The sequence below is a fragment of the Plectrocnemia conspersa genome, unplaced genomic scaffold (assembly GCF_051122295.1).
Source record: "Plectrocnemia conspersa isolate PC_06_02 unplaced genomic scaffold, ASM5112229v1 ptg000012l, whole genome shotgun sequence".
NCBI classification, from domain to species: Eukaryota; Metazoa; Arthropoda; class Insecta; order Trichoptera; family Polycentropodidae; genus Plectrocnemia; species Plectrocnemia conspersa.
In genome coordinates, this window is record NW_028277176.1 from 30,113,800 (window position 1) to 30,134,106 (window position 20,307).

The 20,307-nt window shown below is 30.7% G+C and overlaps 2 protein-coding genes across 4 annotated transcripts; one reads left to right on the plus strand and one right to left on the minus strand.

Moving 5' to 3' along the window:
- The first annotated feature begins 5,541 nt into the window (after positions 1-5,541).
- LOC148228937 (uncharacterized) lies at positions 5,542-14,461 on the plus strand. 2 transcript variants are annotated; one of them, XM_088200820.1, is made up of 3 exons: positions 5,542-6,185; positions 14,035-14,177; positions 14,247-14,461. In XM_088200820.1, the coding sequence occupies exons 1-3, from the start codon at positions 5,639-5,641 to the stop codon at positions 14,355-14,357; spliced, it is 801 nt and encodes a 266-aa protein (XP_088056946.1). In that variant the 5' UTR covers positions 5,542-5,638; the 3' UTR covers positions 14,358-14,461. The 2 variants fall into 2 exon arrangements, 1 of the variants encoding a protein (XP_088056946.1); XR_015811748.1 differs by lacking the exons at positions 5,542-6,185; positions 14,247-14,461 and adding exons at positions 11,802-11,839; positions 11,919-11,981 and having other exon boundaries at positions 14,035-14,173.
- Positions 14,398-16,956, minus strand: LOC148228938 (uncharacterized). 2 transcript variants are annotated; one of them, XM_088200818.1, is made up of 8 exons: positions 16,776-16,956; positions 15,835-15,963; positions 15,596-15,773; positions 15,426-15,532; positions 15,294-15,355; positions 15,085-15,207; positions 14,840-15,017; positions 14,398-14,769 (listed from the first exon to the last, which is right to left on the minus strand). In XM_088200818.1, exons 1-8 carry the CDS (start codon positions 16,854-16,856, stop codon positions 14,461-14,463), a joined length of 1,167 nt encoding a protein of 388 aa, XP_088056944.1. In that variant the 5' UTR covers positions 16,857-16,956; the 3' UTR covers positions 14,398-14,460. The 2 variants fall into 2 exon arrangements, with proteins under 2 accessions (XP_088056944.1, XP_088056945.1); XM_088200819.1 differs by having other exon boundaries at positions 15,835-16,049; positions 16,680-16,956.
- Positions 16,957-20,307: the final 3,351 nt, after the last annotated feature.

Genomic DNA, 20,307 nt, shown 5'->3' on the forward strand with positions numbered 1-20,307 from the left:
GTAAAAGTCATATTACAATATTTACATACATATGTGCGACGGACGACTAATGGCGAGATTTTTCTCCAAGTGGTGGTGAAGCTGGCGCAGGGATGATGTCCGTGGAAGATCATCAGAGTTCTTGTATAGGGTGACCATTTTTTCTGGAGTACAATCCGGGACATCTGTCGGGGGGGGGGGTTAATTTTATAAAAATAGTTTTAAAAATTATCCTTAATGAAAAAAATATTAATAAAATAAAAAATATTAATAATAACATATACATAATTTAATTGGTTTTATAAGCATTTTGTGACAGAATGAATTTTTTAAGGACTTCATCACAGTTTTCTATTTACTGCTTGAAGTCCTTGCAAGTATTGTATTCGAAATTACACTTTATTATAACCATTGCCTTCAAAGTATCAATATTCAATAGCGATTTATCTGCTGTCCACATATTAATAATTGAAAAAACTTTATTTTATTCATTTTGTGTTCATATTATTTCATTGACTTTTAAAAATATTGTCTATTGTACTTTTTTGAAAGCAAATTTTTAAATAGATTTTTTAATATTAGTTTTTAACTTTTTCATTACTTTTGTGTTTATATTATTTCATTGATTTTTATATTACCTTTTTTGCTTTTTCAAAATTAAATGTTTAAAACCATATATTGTATTGCATTCTAGGCGTAGTGTCTACTCAATAAAGTAATTTTTGAAGTTGCTAAGGGGGTGGTGTCGACATTCAGCTGCGAACTCAGAGAATCGCGATCGCGTCCCTTATTCTAGCCCGTCACGGTCAGACGTCAGCGCTCGAGAACGCTCCTCTTGCACGAGCCATCCAGTTTCTCAACGAATTTAATACAAATACTTCTAGTTTATAGCCAGATAATTTATTTTTGTGATGTAGTTTCATTCGACTTATTGAATTTGGCTGCCACTGATTAATATTACTTATTTATGAGAATTGATTTGATATATATTAAATATTATTTTTTACAAAGCATGTCATGAAAAATTTGTATTACAATCATAATGTTATCTTTATCATGTTGAATTGTAAAACAGGTGATTCCCATCGTGGCTTTGTTTATTTGTGGGAAAATTGGATACGACAGTTCTACAAAGGGGATACGTGTCGTTTTTAAACTTACACAAGAAAACATCAAAAGAAAGCCGTCACTCGGCGAGGGTGTAAAAGTTTGTTTTGGAAGCTGGCACTGACAAATTCGATGTTAATTAGTCGACGGATGCGCCACAAATTCATCATCCGTGTTTTATCACGTGATCCTCGACGAGGAAAAAGTTATTCGGAATTGATTAGTCGAAGCAAAGAAAAGATGCATCGCCTTTGTTATTTATTATTTCACCACAGAGCAAATGCGAGGCGACGACAAGTTTATGGCAGTCATTATTTGTTTTACTGGGGGTTGACTAATGAACGTCTTTTTGTAAAAACAAACATCGATTTATATAAGATCATGGAATAAAACTATTGAAAATATACATATTAGTTTTCCCACTAAAAACGTTTCACTTTTCCGATTATATCGATGTACAAATTTATGCCTATTCTAAGGTAATAAAAATACTGTCAATATCAGTTTGGTTTTATCAAAAACTCTCATAAAATAATTAGTTGTAAAAATACTGTTTGACTAAAGTTTTAATAAAAGCCAAGGATTCAAGAGTTGGAATATTTTCGTTGAAGATATTGAGTTAATATGTAGTCAGGCCTGCCGATAGGGGGGGGGGGGAGAGGAGATTCCCAGAGTAAATTTATTTATAAACAGTATTCAATTTACTACACATAGTGCTGTAACTAGCTTTTCATGTACTTTGAAAGTTATATTTTTAGGATACATATTTATATTTGGGAGTAATAATATAGTAAATATTCTACAAAAATGTTGTTTTAAATTTTAATCTAAGCGTTGACATTGAGCGAAATATCGATGCTATGTGTCGTTACATATATTATTCCTTCTTTACATTGAAGCAACACTACTTTAGCAAAAACGATAAATTTTCACTTCCTTTCTTGGATATACTAAAAGGGAGCCGCCGTCATCGCATTTGCTTTGATATCGTAATGTGTGAAACGGGAAATATTCTCCTTCCTTGTTTTGGTCAGATGTGGTAAATCTTGACATTGATTATTTAAAATTGAATTAGTTTGATTGATAAAGTTGATTATAAATACTAAATTTAAATTTAGAAAAAAGCTACATATTTATGAAGTTAGATCTGCCGATGATTTACACATCCCTTAAGCATTTTCTGTGAAGTTTGACACAAATTATTTTTATCAATGAAATTATAATTTATGTGTAATGTGCTAGTAAAATTACACGATTTCAACTTTTTCATATGTAGTAATATATACATTTTCACACTAATCTCTTTTTATTTACACGGGATGTAAGAATGTTACTGTGAATGTGTATTTTTCAGTGAAGTTATATTTTCATTAGTGAATTTCAAATATATTTTCATCAGTAGATATATATTTCTACTAGCGAAAATTTAACTATATAATAAGAAGCTGCTCTAAAATGTATGGAACTCAATTTGACAGTTGCGAAACGTACATTTTCTGTTCAAGCCCAAACTTAAGCTAATGAAAGTTCTAAAACAAATTATAGTTTTAGAACTATATAGTCCCCACTGCGACGGCACCGACATGATTTTATTGCTTTTGACGTGAATTTTTGACTTCTGAGAAGTGATAATTGTTTTTTTGCGCTCTCCTATTGGTCAAAATTCAGTTTAGATATGCTTCATTCGATTCTTACTGAGAGCTTCCACTGTGACAGCACGATTTTATTGCTTTTGACGTTAATTCTAAACAGGAATGTAATTTGGGGAGGGGGGAGGTAGAAGTATTTGCACCCCTCCTTGAATTTGCCCAGAAAAATGCATGTCGTTTATTGAAATATGACGAATCTTAATGAAATGGATATATTAAAAAAACGACTAGGGACTTTGTCAATTTTAGCCCCCCCCCCCCCCCCTCCTAGAAAAATCTGAATTGACGTCCCTGGTGCCGATCCGGATTAAAAGTACCTTGTAATAAATAGCATTGCCATATCTCCAGCGGTTATTAATCCTTTTAGCGGTATCTCCGTACATGTACGGTTGTCAATCTTTTACTGTTTTGAGGTACCCCAGAAAGTTATATATTTACATATATAACTCAAAAAAATATAAATAAAAAACATTACATTAATATAATATTTTTTTTTAAATTTTAATTAATGTAAAAGATTTTTATATAAAATAAAACTAATAATATAAATAGTACGAAATAAATTAACATAACAAAAAATATTTTATATTAATTTAAAAAAAAATATTAAGAGTCTCTGAATATAAAGAATTCTACAAAAGCCGAATAATATATAAAACATATGTAAAATAAATAAACAAAATTTAATAGTAGAAAAGTGATAAAATACATTATTAAAACATACTAATACAAATTAGTAAAATAAATCAAAGCAACAAAACTTTGGGAATCACTGATTTTTTCCTATAATTTACTTTAAATGCAATATAAAATAATAATAAATAAATAATAACATAATTATGGAAAAATACGTAATATTAACTCACTCTCAACTCTATACTAATAAATGTGTATAAATAACTCACTACTCAAAAGGCTAATTACGACCGCTACGTAATAAAATTGTTATAACTAGGGATTCCAATACCGGGATCCCGGATCCCGGGATCCCGAACGATTTTCAATACCCGATGAGTCCCGGGATTATAAAACATAATCCCGAATTTTTTGGATTGATTGATTTATCAAGCACAATCGAATTATTATTTTAAAAATAGTTATATTTCGTGTACAAACTTGCGCCAGTTGCACGTGTCATCTGTGAATCTTTGAGGCTGTGAGTCTGAAGTGCTTTTTCAGCAGCAGGTTGCTTAGGAACCAAAATCAGATCAAGGCTAAATGATGAAACGCTTGATGCTTTGATGTTACTTCGTGAGTTGTATTCAAAATAATGTTTTCCATTAATTGTGTTTATGAATGTACATATGTACATACATTGTCAAAAGTTAAATTTTTATCTTCTCAAATAAATATATAAGACCTTCCCTTTTTTATTTTTATTATATTATTTTCTATTTTTAGCCCAAGACTAAAATTATATGTACTTTATACATTGTACGCTATAAAAAACAGATGTAAAAATATATCGTATTATTCATTTTAAATTATTTTTATCGATAAAATAACAGGAAAATTATCCCGGGACTGGTCCCGGGATCGACTAATTGCAATACCGAAATCCCGGGATTAAAATTTTGGCCCGGGATTGGAATCCCTAGTTATAACAAATGGTTACAAACAATAACAATCTGTTTCCACCCCCAAATTGCCGCATTGGCCCAAACGTAAAGCACCTTCCCTATTTCAAATCATATATAAGCGCATAAGTACATAGCGTACATCGGATAAAGCATTAACTGAGACCGCATAAGTCACGTCAACCCTGGTTCAGTCCGAAGAGTTCAACTCAATCTTCGGGACACAGACAACACTACAAGAATATCCCGTATCTATAATGACTATAAAAGTTGTACATGATTTTTAATATCAATAACTTTGTCTACCAGGAGGTCCGCATATTTTTTTGCTGTCACAAACCAATTCATATGTAAATTTTGTATTAATTAAGACATTTCTTTAGTTCTATTAAAGCATGTTAATTATTGTATATTTTATTAGCGATTTTATTATAAATTACGCCTTATATTATTTTCTGGTATATATATTTTTAATTAGTCTACATTTTTAAAATCCTTAAAAAACCTTTCAGATCCACAAAGAGGTTTTTGTCAACTTTTCTTTTATAAATATTTAACCTAATATTCTAGACCAGGCATGGCGAACATAGGGCACGCGTGCCCGAGGTGGCACGTTTGAGAATTTGGATTGCACGCGAACGATTTCCAAGTTCAAAAATATTTTTTAATTTGAAATTTAAAAATTAAAATCTTGATTAAATAACCCGTGAATTATTAATTTATTTCATTTTATTAATTATCAAATGTTTTCTAAGATAAACGACAATCGTTTTAAAAAAATAATTATTTATTTTTTCTATCTTTTATTCCTTGGGCACGCACTCACTCGAGGAATAATATTTTTTTTTTTTTGGAGGATTTTTGGCACGCGAACCCAAAAAGGTTCGCCATGCCTGTTCTAGACTAAGATAGTTATTTTAAGAAATTGAAAATGTTGTAGATTAAGGTAATAACTTAAGTTAGGTACTTAATATTAAAACAAAATATTACACCCAAAAATTATGTAAATTTATTAACATATAAAGAAATTCTTAAAAAAAATTTAAAATGCCTTTACCTTAATTATTAAAATTATAATTTAAATTGGGATAATTTCTTTATTTCATTTATTCAGTTAATATGATGCAATTTATATAAATGGTGAATAAAACTTGCATATATATTAGCTAATTTAAATTAGAGCTTAATTAGTTGAAATAAAATTTAATTAAAATATATAATTGGTCTAGTTGGACTCGACTGAAGAGCACACAAGCTTAAACAACCAATGCCAGATTACCTCCGCATTGGCTCCACCCAAAATCTAAAGACGTTCCTCTCGATTGGATGCTGTTTCCAAAGCATCATAGAATCGTCAACACAGTGTCATCATCAGTCGCGAATCTTCCACCGGAGAGTTCGATCTGGTCTTCCAGGATGAACGACTCTAAAAACTTTGAAGCGTCTCATTGGCAACCGCCGCATTTCCATGACAACAGAAACAATTGTATATACGAAAATTTGAATTACCAACAAATAGACGATGACAGAAACACCGAAGCGTCTTATCAGACCATTTTCTCAATCTATAACAAGTCTTCGGTTATCAAGAATTTTGAAGATTTATCTGCTTGTAGGCAGTTGAACGAAGGTGTTGATTTTGAGAACGTCTATGGGTGCTATTCGAGAAATGTTCCGCCTTATGGTGAAATGCAGGTTGGTGCTTCTGAAGAGTATTGTCGCGGTTTTTGTGAGGCGAGGAAGGATGTTGATGGGATTTGTGACGTTGGAGGGAACGAAGGCAGTTGGTGTTTTCAGCATGAAGCCATTGATGATGCAATCGTTGCAGAAGAGACAGACCAAGGAAGTCCTACAAAACTGTGTATCGATAATGGTATGATGCAAATTTATTTTATTTATTTATGTAGCCACCTTATTGTTAATTAGTTGAAATAATTACCCTTTCCCAATTATTAGATCTAATTATTTTTGATTTTATTGTTTATGTTTCATATATTTTAATACTTTATGTACATATATAGTCGTGGCTAATGATTTAAAGAACGTTCAGATTTATTATGGAAGATTAGGGTAATAATTTTTTCAGTTCCACGTAGTTAAATATAATAAATTTATTGCCACGAAGATTATGCAAAATTAAACACTGTTAATTTTTACTCTGTGGGGTCTTATTTTAGCTTTTCTTTAAGATTCGTTTTCCACCACTTAATAAATCATCCATATATATTAGTATTACCAATTATTATGATATATTACATTAATGCTGGATTTTTCGTTCAAAAAGGGAAATAATTTTGCTGTATATTTTATTATTAATTACTGTTATGAGGTATATTGGAGATTATTGGAGTTTTTATCAGGTATAGTTTTTTTAGGGAATTTGCTTTTTTAATAATAAATGCTCAGTAATGATGTCAAAATTTATAAATGGCTAGTTTACTAATACTAAAAAAGGGTTCTATAATAAAAATTGAAACAATTTGTTCTATAATAATATATGTATCATACACATGTACATACATGTTTATTATTATTATTTTTACGTATTCTTCACTGCTGTGGAAGAGATTTAGTTGACGTTTAGCCAAGTTTAACTTTTGGAGGTAGCTAGGGTGCACTTTATTTATTTTCTCGTTTCGAAAGAATTCGTTTCTTATGTTAAAAACTTATAACGTAACTAGTATACAGCTAATCTGCTCCGAATACGTTTATATTTTTTTTAATTAACGTGTGATTTTGTGTCACGGTTTATGTTATTGACAGAATTCTGCAAGGAACTTAGGTTTGGGAAATGTGTGCTTGCCGGCGTTTCGACCTCCGATGTTTGGGTCATCATCTTGAGCGTGATCTTGTCTTTATATCTGCTAAATTGCCGACGCATATGTGTTATAACTATCGTAATTTTAATTAGATTTCCATGAAAATGTTCCATAAAATTGCTTTTGTAAATATCTCGACTAAGTTCTTTAGCCTCCATATTGTTGGCAGCTAGCTTACTTCGTTAAACAAATACTAAAAAAAATCAGGGACGTCATTACAACTTTTTCACAGAGCGCAATAGTATTGGCCAGTCAATGGTAGATTTTTAAAATATTTCTTTGTCATTAGGAATTCATAATATTTCATTAAATGACTTGCATTTTTCTGGCCAAATTTAAATCAACGTAAAAAGATAAAAAATTGTGCCGTCGCTGTCGTAGCACAAGACTTTTTATAACAATATTACGACTAAGTGAAAATTGAATGAAGCGTATCTAAACCGAATTTTGACAATAGGATAGCGCAAAAAACAATTATCCCTTCTCAGAAGTCAAAAATCCATATCAAAAGCAATAAATCGCGTCGGCGACGTCGCAGAGGACACAATTTTATTGCTTTTGATGTGAATTTTTGACTTCTGAGAAGTGATAATTGTTTTAGAACCCTCCTATTGAACAAAATTCGATTTGAATATACTTTGACCAATACTGTTATGATAAAAGTCCGTAGTAATATCGGTTTTTAAAACATGTAATATCCAAGTGTAGACAAACTATGGAGCAATATGCAAGATTTACGTCTTCTTCTGCTTAATTTTCCCTGAGAGATGAGCTGGCTTTATTTGTATTTTATTTTAAAATTTTAATTAGTTCTAGAACTTTCATTAGGTTAGGTTAGGTTTGAACAGCAAATGTACTTTTCGCAACTGTCAGTTTAAGTTTTATGGATATTTTAGAGCAGCATATAATTAAATCAAATCAAATTTTCGATAATAGAAATATATATCTACTGGTGAAAATTTATTTGGATAGTGAAATACATATTCACTGTAACATTTATACATTGCCTGTAAATAAATAATGATAAGTATATAAATGGAAAAGTTGCAATTTAGTACATGCCACATAAATTATATTTCACTGGTAAAAATATATATCTACCGGTGAAAATGTACTCCGATATAATTTCACTGAAATGACATTTTTTAGGGTTTAGGTCGCTTATTTTAATATTTCGATTTTATTAATTGAGATGCAAATGTAAATATTTGGAATATAAATATTATGAGGTAGACTGGAGACTGTTTTTTTTTATATTTTCTTTAATGGATAACCCGATTATTCCTGGGTTGGAATCTTAAAATAGATAAGTTTATCTCATCTTTGTGTTACTTTTTTCTTATTAAAATTTTAGTTTTAACCCTTAAAAGTGGTGCGTATAACGATACATTTTTTCGTTTAACAAAATTGAACAAAGCAAAAAAATATAAAAATTAATATTTTTTCTTATTCAAATGACGGATTCGGTAGTTATTGCGCAAACAAAAATTGCGCACAGTAAAAATTGTGATCATAGATTAGGAGTATACACACATATCTATTTATATTTAAGAATGCGTCATTATATATAAAAAAAATATCGGTATAAATAACAAATATTAATATGTTTAAAAAATCGTGTTTTAAAAATATTTTACAATTATATTACTAATTTATATTGGTATGATGCATTTATATTTCCTATATTTACACAAATATAAAGCAGTTGGAATTAAAAGTAAAATATATTTGCCAATCAAACAATTACCTATGTTCAGAATTTTCGTGTGCGCAAATTTTATTTGTGAAATAATGTAGTAACGAAAATGATGCATCATACGTAGCCCTAAAAACATAAAATATCATTCATAAAAACATACTTGTGTAACTCATTTTTTATGGCGAAAGTATATTTTAAGAAATGTTTCGTGTTGATAGGAGAAATACGGCAGTTGATACAATTTTTTTGAAGTGCCTACAAAATTTACTTTATGGGAAAATGCCAGATTTGAGATCACTGTCTTATATTATATTACATTTGTAACAAACTGGGTGAAATTATGTAATTGCAAATATTCGCTAAATCTTTTATTATAAAACCTAGGTATTTTCATCGTGTTGTCGAGCTATTGTGTTTCATGGATTAAAACAGATCTATTTACACTATAGTTTATATAAAAACCGGTTTTTGAATTACAGTATTTTCAGAAACCGGCTTTTTAAAATAACAAAAATACAAAAAATAAATAAAAAGCATATTTATTTACATTTTAAGTTTTTTTATGCTATTTAATATTTGTTATATCATATTATTATAATATATAGTAAAATAAACTGAGACTTATACAACTTTAAATAAAATAAATGACATTGCTCTTAAATATTAAGATCTAGATATAAAATAGAAAAAAGCTGAAATAGAAAAAAACTTTCTCAATGGTTAGTGAATTAGGTTTTTATTGCTTTCACGACATTTATTTATTTAAGGTTGAATCAAATGTAGAATGTCCAGTCTTTAGTGTCTTTGGATCATATATTATTTGTTCAGGTTTTCAAGAATCCTTGAGTTGATAGGACTCACTAACAGTTTCTCCGATATTTTCATACTAATAATTTCTTTAATAAAATGTTTTATTGGTTCTACAAATATACGAAAGGATTTGACGTGCTTGTAATAATACAAATTATGGATATTGAGGTTAAGACTTTAGTTTTGTACCCGAAGCAAATTCGAGGCAAAAATTTTATTTTTCTTAAATTTAAAAACCGACAAATCCTAATGGTATCATATAAGAAATTACTTTTTTAACAAAGAAACATAATATGCTGCGAAATAATTTATAATGGTATTACCTTTCTCGATAGATTAGGTATTTTAATATTCTGTAAAACTCGATTTTTCATTACAGATTTTTTCCAAATCAATTTGGAAATGTTCAATTAATGTACAGATTTTATTCTGAAGTTAGTGTTCTAACGACTAAATAAGGTGATAAACTAAAGTGAATATTGCGGATGTTGTATAAATTCTAATTATTAATTAATCGGTTTTTAAATACCAAAGAACCTTTATTTTCCATGTAATTGATATTAAATTTTTATTAACTGAATAACGGTAATAAACAGTAAACTGAGAGGTAAAAATCAAATTCAACGAGTAAAAAGCAAAAGAACACCGAGCAGTATAAACCGAATCGAGTTTTACGATTTGCAACAGTTATAAACATCCCTTCACACGCTGTAGCGATTTACGTTGCTAATTAAACATACAAACGAGAACTTGGCGCCATGTTTAATCGTCTTTTTACGACTTGCGCAGTGAATAACAAACGTAAACTTTAATTAAAAATATTATAACATGTTATAAATAAGCGTTACTTTTCAATTCACCCTTCCGTGTAAACGCGCCCTCAACCCGAAAACGTCCGCAATGGGGTCTATAATGTGGCACGCCATATATCATGACTTTGTTTGTTGAATCAACGTATTAGGGATTTGTAATGGCGTTTTGAAGTTATTAATTACCACACCAGGAGTTTCCAACCGGTAAAACTCGAAACTGGTAAATCGCAACATACTTGAAGTGGTATAAGCAGGGACGACCTTAGCTTATTAGCGACCCAGGCAAAAACTAACTTGGTTCACCATCAATTACATTTCTCGATTAATAAACATGTCAAGATTTATATTAATTGAAATTAACTATAGTGTTTATCTCGTGTTATAATTATTCAATACATTTACATAGTTTGGACATAAAAAGTAGTAGGTCAGTTCAAAAAAACGCGCTGTAAACAACTGTATAGTAACCACAGAACAAAGAATATTACGGTAGTTAATCAAAGTGTGCATAGTAGAGCGATGAGGTGCAATGAGTAAAATATATGATTATCATTAGTCTATCATCGAATCGCTCTACTATTAGAGAAGCTAATAAAGTTTTCTTTAACCCTTTAATATGATATCATTAAAAACAGTGTAATACTTTTTTAATAAATATAAAATTATTATTTTTTACATTTAAAAAGTTAATAAAACGTTTTTAGGTTTGGTTCGTAATTTTCGGATTAGAATTTAAATAATTTTTATTAAAAGGTCAGTATATAAGGAGCCAGAATAAATATTAAATGGTCAGATTTTTTATTACTTGGTCAGAATTTATATTAAATAGTAATAATTATCATGACAGATGGTGAGAATCATTTTTTTGTTGGCAATAGTGCTATTGAATGGTGTTGTTATTGCTGTAACGCTGAAGATTGGTACAATTGGGCAATTTGTCATTCGCATATTGGCAGTTCAATATCATTATCAAGGTTTTTTAGGGGTAATTTGTTTGGTTGGGCTCGCAACATTGTCAGATGTCACTGCAACAAACCAAGCGTACTCTCTGCCGCCGGTCTGTCGTTATTCCCGCTTCGTTCATCGCGTTCCATTAAAAATGAAACATATTTGTTTCAGATTCGTTGAGAGTTATTCATGGGGTGATCACTGTCCCGACCAACTCTCGCTTGCACCTAACATGTCCAACAGATTAGGTGTGAGTGAGTAATTTTATATGATATTTCTAAAATAAATATTTTCTAATTTACATGATCATCTTATATTTTAATTCTGATTGAACTATAGTTTTATTCTAATCATTTGATATTTATTCTGATTTATTTTTTGCTAAAAAATAGCTTCAAATTCTATAATATTATTTGTCATAGAAAAGAGCAATTCGCTAGTAAAAAAAATGTTTTTTAAGGATTCAAATATGGTTTTTAACTGCATTGTTATTAAAAAAGTTCTGATTGATTTTTTAGATTCAAACGACTACTTAGCAGCTGCTTTCTTGGAGTTTATCACATTGAATACCGTGTGAATAAGTTTGTGCATTTTGTTTGTCATTATAGCTTTCTAAAATGAAAAAATACGTTAACCTGCGTATTTAATATAACGTATTTATTTAATCCTTTATCTAAAAATGTCACTAATATCATATTAATTAAAAAGGGCTCAAAAAATCATATGTTTCTAGGTAATGAACATATTTCAAGTTCCTTTTTTATTACTTCCATCCCATCATCATTTGTCGGCCTTCCTACGCACATTCATTAAACCCTTATTTAGTTTTGTCGCTAATATTTGGCACTGAAATGGTCTTGACCTGCTCCCAACTTTTTGGAATATAATTTTTTATTTTATTGGTACGCGATTCATACTTTGACGTTTACTGATTTTACTATTGCGAATTAAAAAAACATTAAAAATTGCATTTCGAATGAATCCAATAGAATGTTATAATTATTAAAAAAAGGCTTTTGCCCTAATTATATCGCAAATAAGTCGCGGTATTCAATGTGTTGAATTGTCTCTGTCGCTCAGACATTTTTCGCTTGGTGCGATTTTAGCTGAAATTTCGTTTATTCCAACTCGGAAGCGAAGTACTAGTTGTGTAGCAAGTTTTGACTGAATTATATTATTGGTGAAAGTGATTCTTTATGGCCATGTTAGGGTTTATAAAACCTGGAGGACTTGGGGAAGTCCAGCGACTCTCTCCGAGTCCTTGATCGTCTGATCAGCACAGGAAATATATATATTTTTTGTATTATTAATGGTTGTTGATCAGTGGGGTAGTGCTTAAAAATAAGTACCCCCCTCTTAGATGAGATTTTAGTTTATGTGAATCCGGAGACGATTATCCTATATATTTTATTTGTTGCGTTGTGTAGCTAAGTTGTGCAAAACGCTGTTTAAAATTTAGTGACTTTTATTAATCAATATGTGTTTGCATATATTTTAGTGTTTTATTTATTGTATTAATTTAAACCCGTTCTCAGCGGTCTTTTTTTGTTTTTGTTTTTGTGCACTGACTCTCGAGAAAAAATAGAGTAAGTAGTATTAATTATTTTCCTTGCGATATACATATATAAAAAAACATGGCCTATATTTTACATTATTCATAACGCAACTATTGTCGAACGGAAATACTAGTATAATAATTACTAAAGAGACTGTTCACACATGCAGCATCACACACATGATCCTATTCACGATCATTCTGGACGATTTATTGGTTAATTTGTTTCCGTTGGATGATGGGCGCTTTTTCGCGACTCATTTGCGGGCCTTGTTCCATTTTTATTTTAAAACGAAGCATTGGAAATGGCGGCACTTCTAAAGACTTGCTCTTAATGATTGCATGAGAAATAGGAACACTAATCGTCTGTGGGAATAATGTTTATATATTTTAGTTTACTTTTATATATGTATTTACATCGCAATTAAAAGGAAAAGCGCCTCATTTGCATTCATATTCACTTTTTTTGAGTCATGACATACGTCTTCTACAATATATGCGTTGTCCTGTGATTCTTCACTGAACAGTAAGTCTTAGGACATTGTAATTTTGATGTACTCAAGCTTACGTTCTTTATCTATACTATTTGATGGATTTTCTACGTGATGTGTAGCATTCGTCCATATACCTAAATCTTGAAAGCTTCCGAGTATTCTTCATTATTTTTGGTTATCGTACAGCTGTAAAATAACGTAGCACCAGAGTTTATATTTAGTCTACAGTTGAACAAATGTATCTACATCTTAATGAAGGATTTTTGAATCCGTTTCATACTTCCATAACATGCGTTAGTCTAATAGTTAGACCAATGTGTAAACACGCATTGGTCTCACAAAAAATATTACGTTTTCCCAAAAGTGGTAATATCTTTTGCATTAATGTCCAGCACTATCCATTTCGACAATAAAACAAATTTCAAAAAGAGTGGACATTGGCATTTTTTCATATATTCTGATCTCCCACAAGAGATATTGAAAAATATTAGGATCCATATGAGATTTGAACCCAGAATTATTAGAATTTTTGAGAAAGCTCGATATCGACCCTACTAATGCATAGTACTATAAATTATTTTTCAGATGTTAAGAGCAATCGTAAAGAAAGGACTGCTTTCACAAAGGCCCAAGTGAAAAACTTGGAAATTGAATTCGCTCGCTCAAACTACTTGACTAGATTACGCAGATACGAGATTGCCGTTGCACTACATTTGACCGAAAGACAAGTAAGTCTCTCTTCTTTATATTGTGATACATTTAAGCAAACTAATTTATATAAATTATTTACTTGAAAGGTCAAAGTGTGGTTTCAAAATCGTAGAATGAAATGGAAGAGGACCAAAGGTGTACTGAGACAACCAAAGAAGAAGTCCAAATCAAAGAATTTAAATGTCAATGTTAATTAATTGATGATTAGGTATATGTATTAGAAATAAAAATATGTTCTTAGATCAGAAATATTTATTAAAAGATTTACATAAATGGAATACAAATTAAATAGTTATAATCCTACTTCCTTTTCTTGATGTTCTTATTTATAACAGTCTTTGTTTTCTTAACTGTTTTTACTAAGCTTGAATCTAATAATTCTGAAATTTGATTAGTCATTTTCTCCTTACTGATGACTGATTTAGATAAAGGCAGCTTTCCCCTCTTCTTTTGTATGCCTCCAGTTTCTTTCCTCATGTGCAGCTTCTCGTCAACATTTTTGTTTATTTTATGTTCTTTTTTCGCTTGTCTGTCTTTCGCTTTACTTTGCATGATATTCGTAACTATTTTATTTGACTTCTTTGTGTTTTTTGGTGCTAAGACTCCAATCTGAAATATGAATATATTTGTAGTTTAAATTTTTTTATTATTATTTATTAATGGTCGTGAAGTAACTTACATGCTCATTCTTAACTGCTTTTCTAGCCTTCGGAGGTTTTAACAATAGAGAGAAAGGCTTCTTCATGCTCTTTTCTTTATTGCTCTTCTTACTTTTAACTTCGATCGACTCATCTAACTCTTCATCGGTTGATTCAGCTAATTCATCAGAAGAACTTGCTGAACTATCAGTTGTGGCACTGTATATAAATAAAGTATATAAATCTAACGTTACCGAAATATTATAATAAAAAAATCGCAACTTACATTTTAATAAAGTTCTTATTAGGATTTGAGGGATCGTAATCTTTCAATTCTTCTGGAATATCGGATGGTGTAAAGTCAAAGTCAATCCCTAAGCTTTGCAATTTACTTTTCATTTTATATATCCTTAAATCGTTCATAGTTTTAATATATATTCAAAAGTAGAGGTGTAAATATTATATATGTATTATTATTACAAATAAAAATCTTACTTATTAATATGCTTTTTACTTTCTTCAATCCAACTTTCATCAGAAATTGGTTTATTGAAGTTCTGAAATATTTTTTTATATATGTACATTATTATATAATTTTATTAATATTTAATTATTTGTTATACTTACGCGGACAGCCCTGTTTCGATTTTTAATGCCAGGACAAACTTTGTTCTCGATCCAATTTTTGCCTTTAAATATATTGCCCATTTCTCTATCGGCCGGTATTAATTCAGCTAAAATATTTATTAATAAATTATAACTGAGATTTGATTTAAATAATCGTTAAAATTATGCACCTTTTAACAATCGCTTATCCATCAGGTAATTGTTCATCGTTTCAGAGACAATTTCAGCTACTTCTCTGTCTTCGAATTCGACGAAGGCGTATCCTTTGGACCTTCCGTTTTTGGCCGATCTCGCAACTCTAACGTTAGAGACTTTGCCGAATTGACTGAAGAATCCACGCATTTCATTCTGTTCAAAGTAAAATATTTTAAATGTCTTGCTAATATAAAGTGTGTCGATGAAAATTTACCTCATAGAATCCGTGCGGGATGTGTCCAATGTAAACAACACCTCTGTCTTGTTTGAGTTGTGATTTTTTACTAAGTTTTTTCCCTTTTTCCAATGGTTCTTCTTCGAGGGGAGGTTCAATGCTTTTATTCTGAAAGTAGTTTCAAAAAATTTAGTTCGAGAGGCTTCGAGACGCGTCTAGAAAAATAATGATTGTATGTATCAGTTTAGGTCCATCTTGAAATTTAAACTTTCATGAAGAGGAACAGAGGCGGAGCTAAATAATAACACGATTAGATCTAAGTAGCCTTCTCTCTCTAAATGTGATTGGCGATGTGACTCACATATTGTTACATATTAGCTCGAATTAAACGTCTGCTGTAAAGAGATGGCTTATGTTTTTCTGGTATGCGAAAACTATTGATGGCGGATTAACTTCTTAATGGTTAAATTATAACGGAACAATACTACTCTAACTTGTTGCAACAACTTTGTGAAAAATTAGATAAATGAAATAATATCAATATATTAGTTCAGAAGAAATTTATAGATGGTCGAAATTAATACATGTATCATTTTAAAGATTTTCGAAATTACGATATAGATAAAACATTTATAAGGGTTGTTGATCCTTGTGATAAATTGAACATTAACACCGGACCAGATAAAAAGCAAAATTTAATTATCAATTATTAAATAGCAAATAAAAAATACTGAGCGAGAGGCGAGTGGGATTTAGAATCATATGCATATAACTGACATTAACGATTTTACTAAATCAAAAGCGAGGAAAATATGATTAGTTTAAATGTTTAGTAAAACTGAGTGTTTAACATAGCTTGATATGTTTATTTATTATTACTGTACTGGCAAAGAATATATTTGTAGTTTTCACAGATAAAATGTCAATCACATGCGCGATACTTAAGGTTAAACATAACCTAAAACATGATACAAGCTTACCTTCAAAAGTCTCTTTATCCCCGACACTGTCTTTTTGAATTTCTTAGTGGCCTCGGGTTCCAAAGCGATTACCTCTTCCATCTTCAGATATTTGTGGTGAAATCGACGTAAAAGCTTTTAGCGTACGAACCAAAGTCGCACGTGGACGTCAACACGCACCGCCAACTTCACGTCGGTCTGTATTTTGGCGTCTCGCTCCCACACGTAGATGGACAATGCGCATGCGCGGCGCAGCTCCGACGCAACCTACCCCACTCCAGCTGTAGCGTTTGTTTTGACTCTTTCAGATGTCATAAGTGTGGGCTGGGCTGTAGGGTGAATATGTGTCCCCAAATTAGAGATTCGCATATTATCAAAATAAATTTAGCTTATGTTATTGTATATTTTCACACAGGGCCGGCCCTAGATTATTTAGCGCCCCAGGCAAAAACAAAATTTGCGCCCCCCCCCCCCACCCTAATAATACTTTAATCCTTTCAACGCCAAGCGCATGATATCATGCGCAACTAAATCTACTGTCTAACGCCAAGCGCATGATATGATGCGCTCGTTAAAACCTTCGTTTTTTAAAGAAACGGAAAGCTAAAAGTTGGCAATATATGTTTTAAAAATCAGTTTGAGTTCCTAGTAAACGATTTCAGTGATTTTATTTATAGAATTTGCGATGAAACAGTGGTATATATAATTATAAAGTCACGACTTAATTTTAGTCGTTTGTATTTCGCGCGCGGTTTCGATCGTGCTTCTTTAGACCACTTTTAGGGTTAGCACAAACGCATCGCGGAAATTCATTTTTTTATACTTTAATTTATGAATCGAAATTAAATTATCTCATCAATATTTCAATGATAATTGTGATTTGTAAATACTTGTGAATATATTTATACGTTATTTCGACTGTTTTAATATTGTCAACTGTTTTTGTGATTGGTTTTTATTGTTTGTAATAATTAAATAATAATAATTACTATTAAATACTTATTAATAAATATAAATAAGATATAATTAATAAAATATCAATATTAACTCTTAGTAAATATTAAATAATAATAATAATAATAACAAAAACGATTCCTTGTCGTAGAATCATTTTATTTTACTTGTTCTATTATTTTATAATTTATTTGTAATGTGTTTATTTATTTACATTAAATTAATACCATCGTGACCTAACAGGTTACCCCAATGCGTCACGATGGTCGAAAAGTTTATTATTTATTGTATATATATGTGTGTGTGTGTGTGTGTGTGTGTGTGTGTGTGTGTGTGTAATATATATTACATATTCCGCCTGGAGTGTAGATATGTTGCACTCTTGCCGGTCCCAAGCCCGGATAAAGGAGGAGGGTTTCTATCATGGAGCAAACCAACCAACGTGGATAAATCCAAATAGTTATGAAAAAATCACAAAGAAATAATAAATCCGCCCCGATTCATAATGACCTAGACGATCGAAATCTAGATAAACGATTGGACTTCAATTTTGGAAGCTGGAATGTGCAATATTACAACCAGGAAAAATGCAAACAATATCGGAAGACATACTAAAACTCAAGATATATCTAGAAGCCCTACAAGAAATTAGGTGGAAATGCCAAAACCGATCACCGGTTGTAGTGCCGTGGAAGAAGAAGAAGAATATGTATATATTATAAATTATACATCTTATTATATATAGTTAAATGTAACATCGTATCTTGCTATCAAGTTTTATTATTTATTATTTTTATATATAAAGAAATATGACAACCTTCAATAACAACCAATTGCAAACACCATTGATCAAAAACAAACGGCTTGGTTATTAGGGTTATTTTTGTGTACAATATATGTGATTTTGTATGCATCAAAGAAATCTTGTCGATTTGTAAATTTTTATAACAGGATGTAGGTCAGACAAAGAAAAAATGCGTTGCAGATTTATATATTAAAATTGTCTCAGTGTGAGCATGACCCTGCTTGTCGTTCGCTTGTATAGTGCCGCGCGCGTTCATGTGTGTGTAGGTGTGTGTACGCGAGCCAACTCGCGGACCGACGAATAGATTTAGTTTTGTTCACTCCATATTTCCAACAATACGACTAAAAATGTTTGTTTATTGATATAATTAGAATGTTTAAACCATGTTAATCATACATATATAATTTTGAAATATAAAAATTTAGTATTTTGGCTGTAATGATGTGTTAAACAGAGTAAGTAGCCAAAAAATTATATCGCTAAAAACGCATGGCGTACAGCGAGTAATTAACAATTTACCGGTCGGCGGTCTAAGGGTTAATAACTGATTACATGAGCGCAAAAATATAATTCAAATTAAAGTAATTTAATATTACATATATTTGACACCATACTCTTTTTTGCGATTGTGGATATTTAAGAATTTGTAGTTTTATTTTCGTCGCGATTTTTTACGCGTAAAATAATCTAAAGAGTACACAGTAGTGTATACAAAAAATATCAGATTATATTCTTTAACAATATTGTTTGATAATTTTAAGTGAATATTGCGCCTTTATTTGGTATCACGGCGCCCCCCAAGATCTAGCGCCCCAGGCGATCGCCTGTACTGCCTGCCCCTTGGGCCGGCCCTGTTTTCACATACAGATCGAATTATTTTGCATTAGACGTCGACTTCGTATTCGGGTATCGACAAACAGGTAATTTAATAAAAAATATGGAATTTGCACCCAGAAAGAGTTTTTTCAGTTATTAATAATATGTGGACAGCAGATTCAAAATTATTATAAATAAATAAAAAAATATTATCAGTAAATAATTGTTTTTTTGCACTCTGCTATTGGGCAAAATTCGGTTTGGATGTGCTTACACTTACAAAAAAGTCTAAATATGAACGCTAGATTCTGGTCTAACAAAAGCAATACTATCTAACGCAAGGGAGAAGTTGCAACATATAAATGAACGAACAATCATATTACAGTATTTGCATGAACTGCAGCGGTGTAGTGGGGCTGGAGGCGCTCCGGCACTTTTTTTAGAGGCAGGAGCGCGCTTCTATACATTTTATAAATCTCCAAATTTTTAAAACATACCGGATATTTCACAACAAAATCATAACTGAAAAAATCGTTTCTATCTGCGCCTGTGTAACACAAAAGAATCAAAGTAACAATAGGCAGTCCAATTCTATAGGTTGTTTGTCTTTCTTCTGTGACATATAAACACTTTTGCAGCCGATTGCCTTTTCTTTTGAATTTTGACCGAATCTATCGACCGCATTCAGGGGAGTGCAACCTCGGTTGACATAAGATCGCGAGCTTCGGTAAAATATAAATAACATCTGTCAAATAAATTAGAATAATTTATTAAACTTTATTTGCGAAAACAAATGCGAGGACTGATAAGTTATCAATGATTCTTTAATAGCACTTTAGTCTGTAGCAATCATGAAACAGGATAATAAAAATACATATATTACATTAGGAAAATTCTATATATATATATATAATACATTACTGTAATGTGGAAATAAGTTTTTTTATTCTCATAAAAACATTAAAAAAAATAAAACTA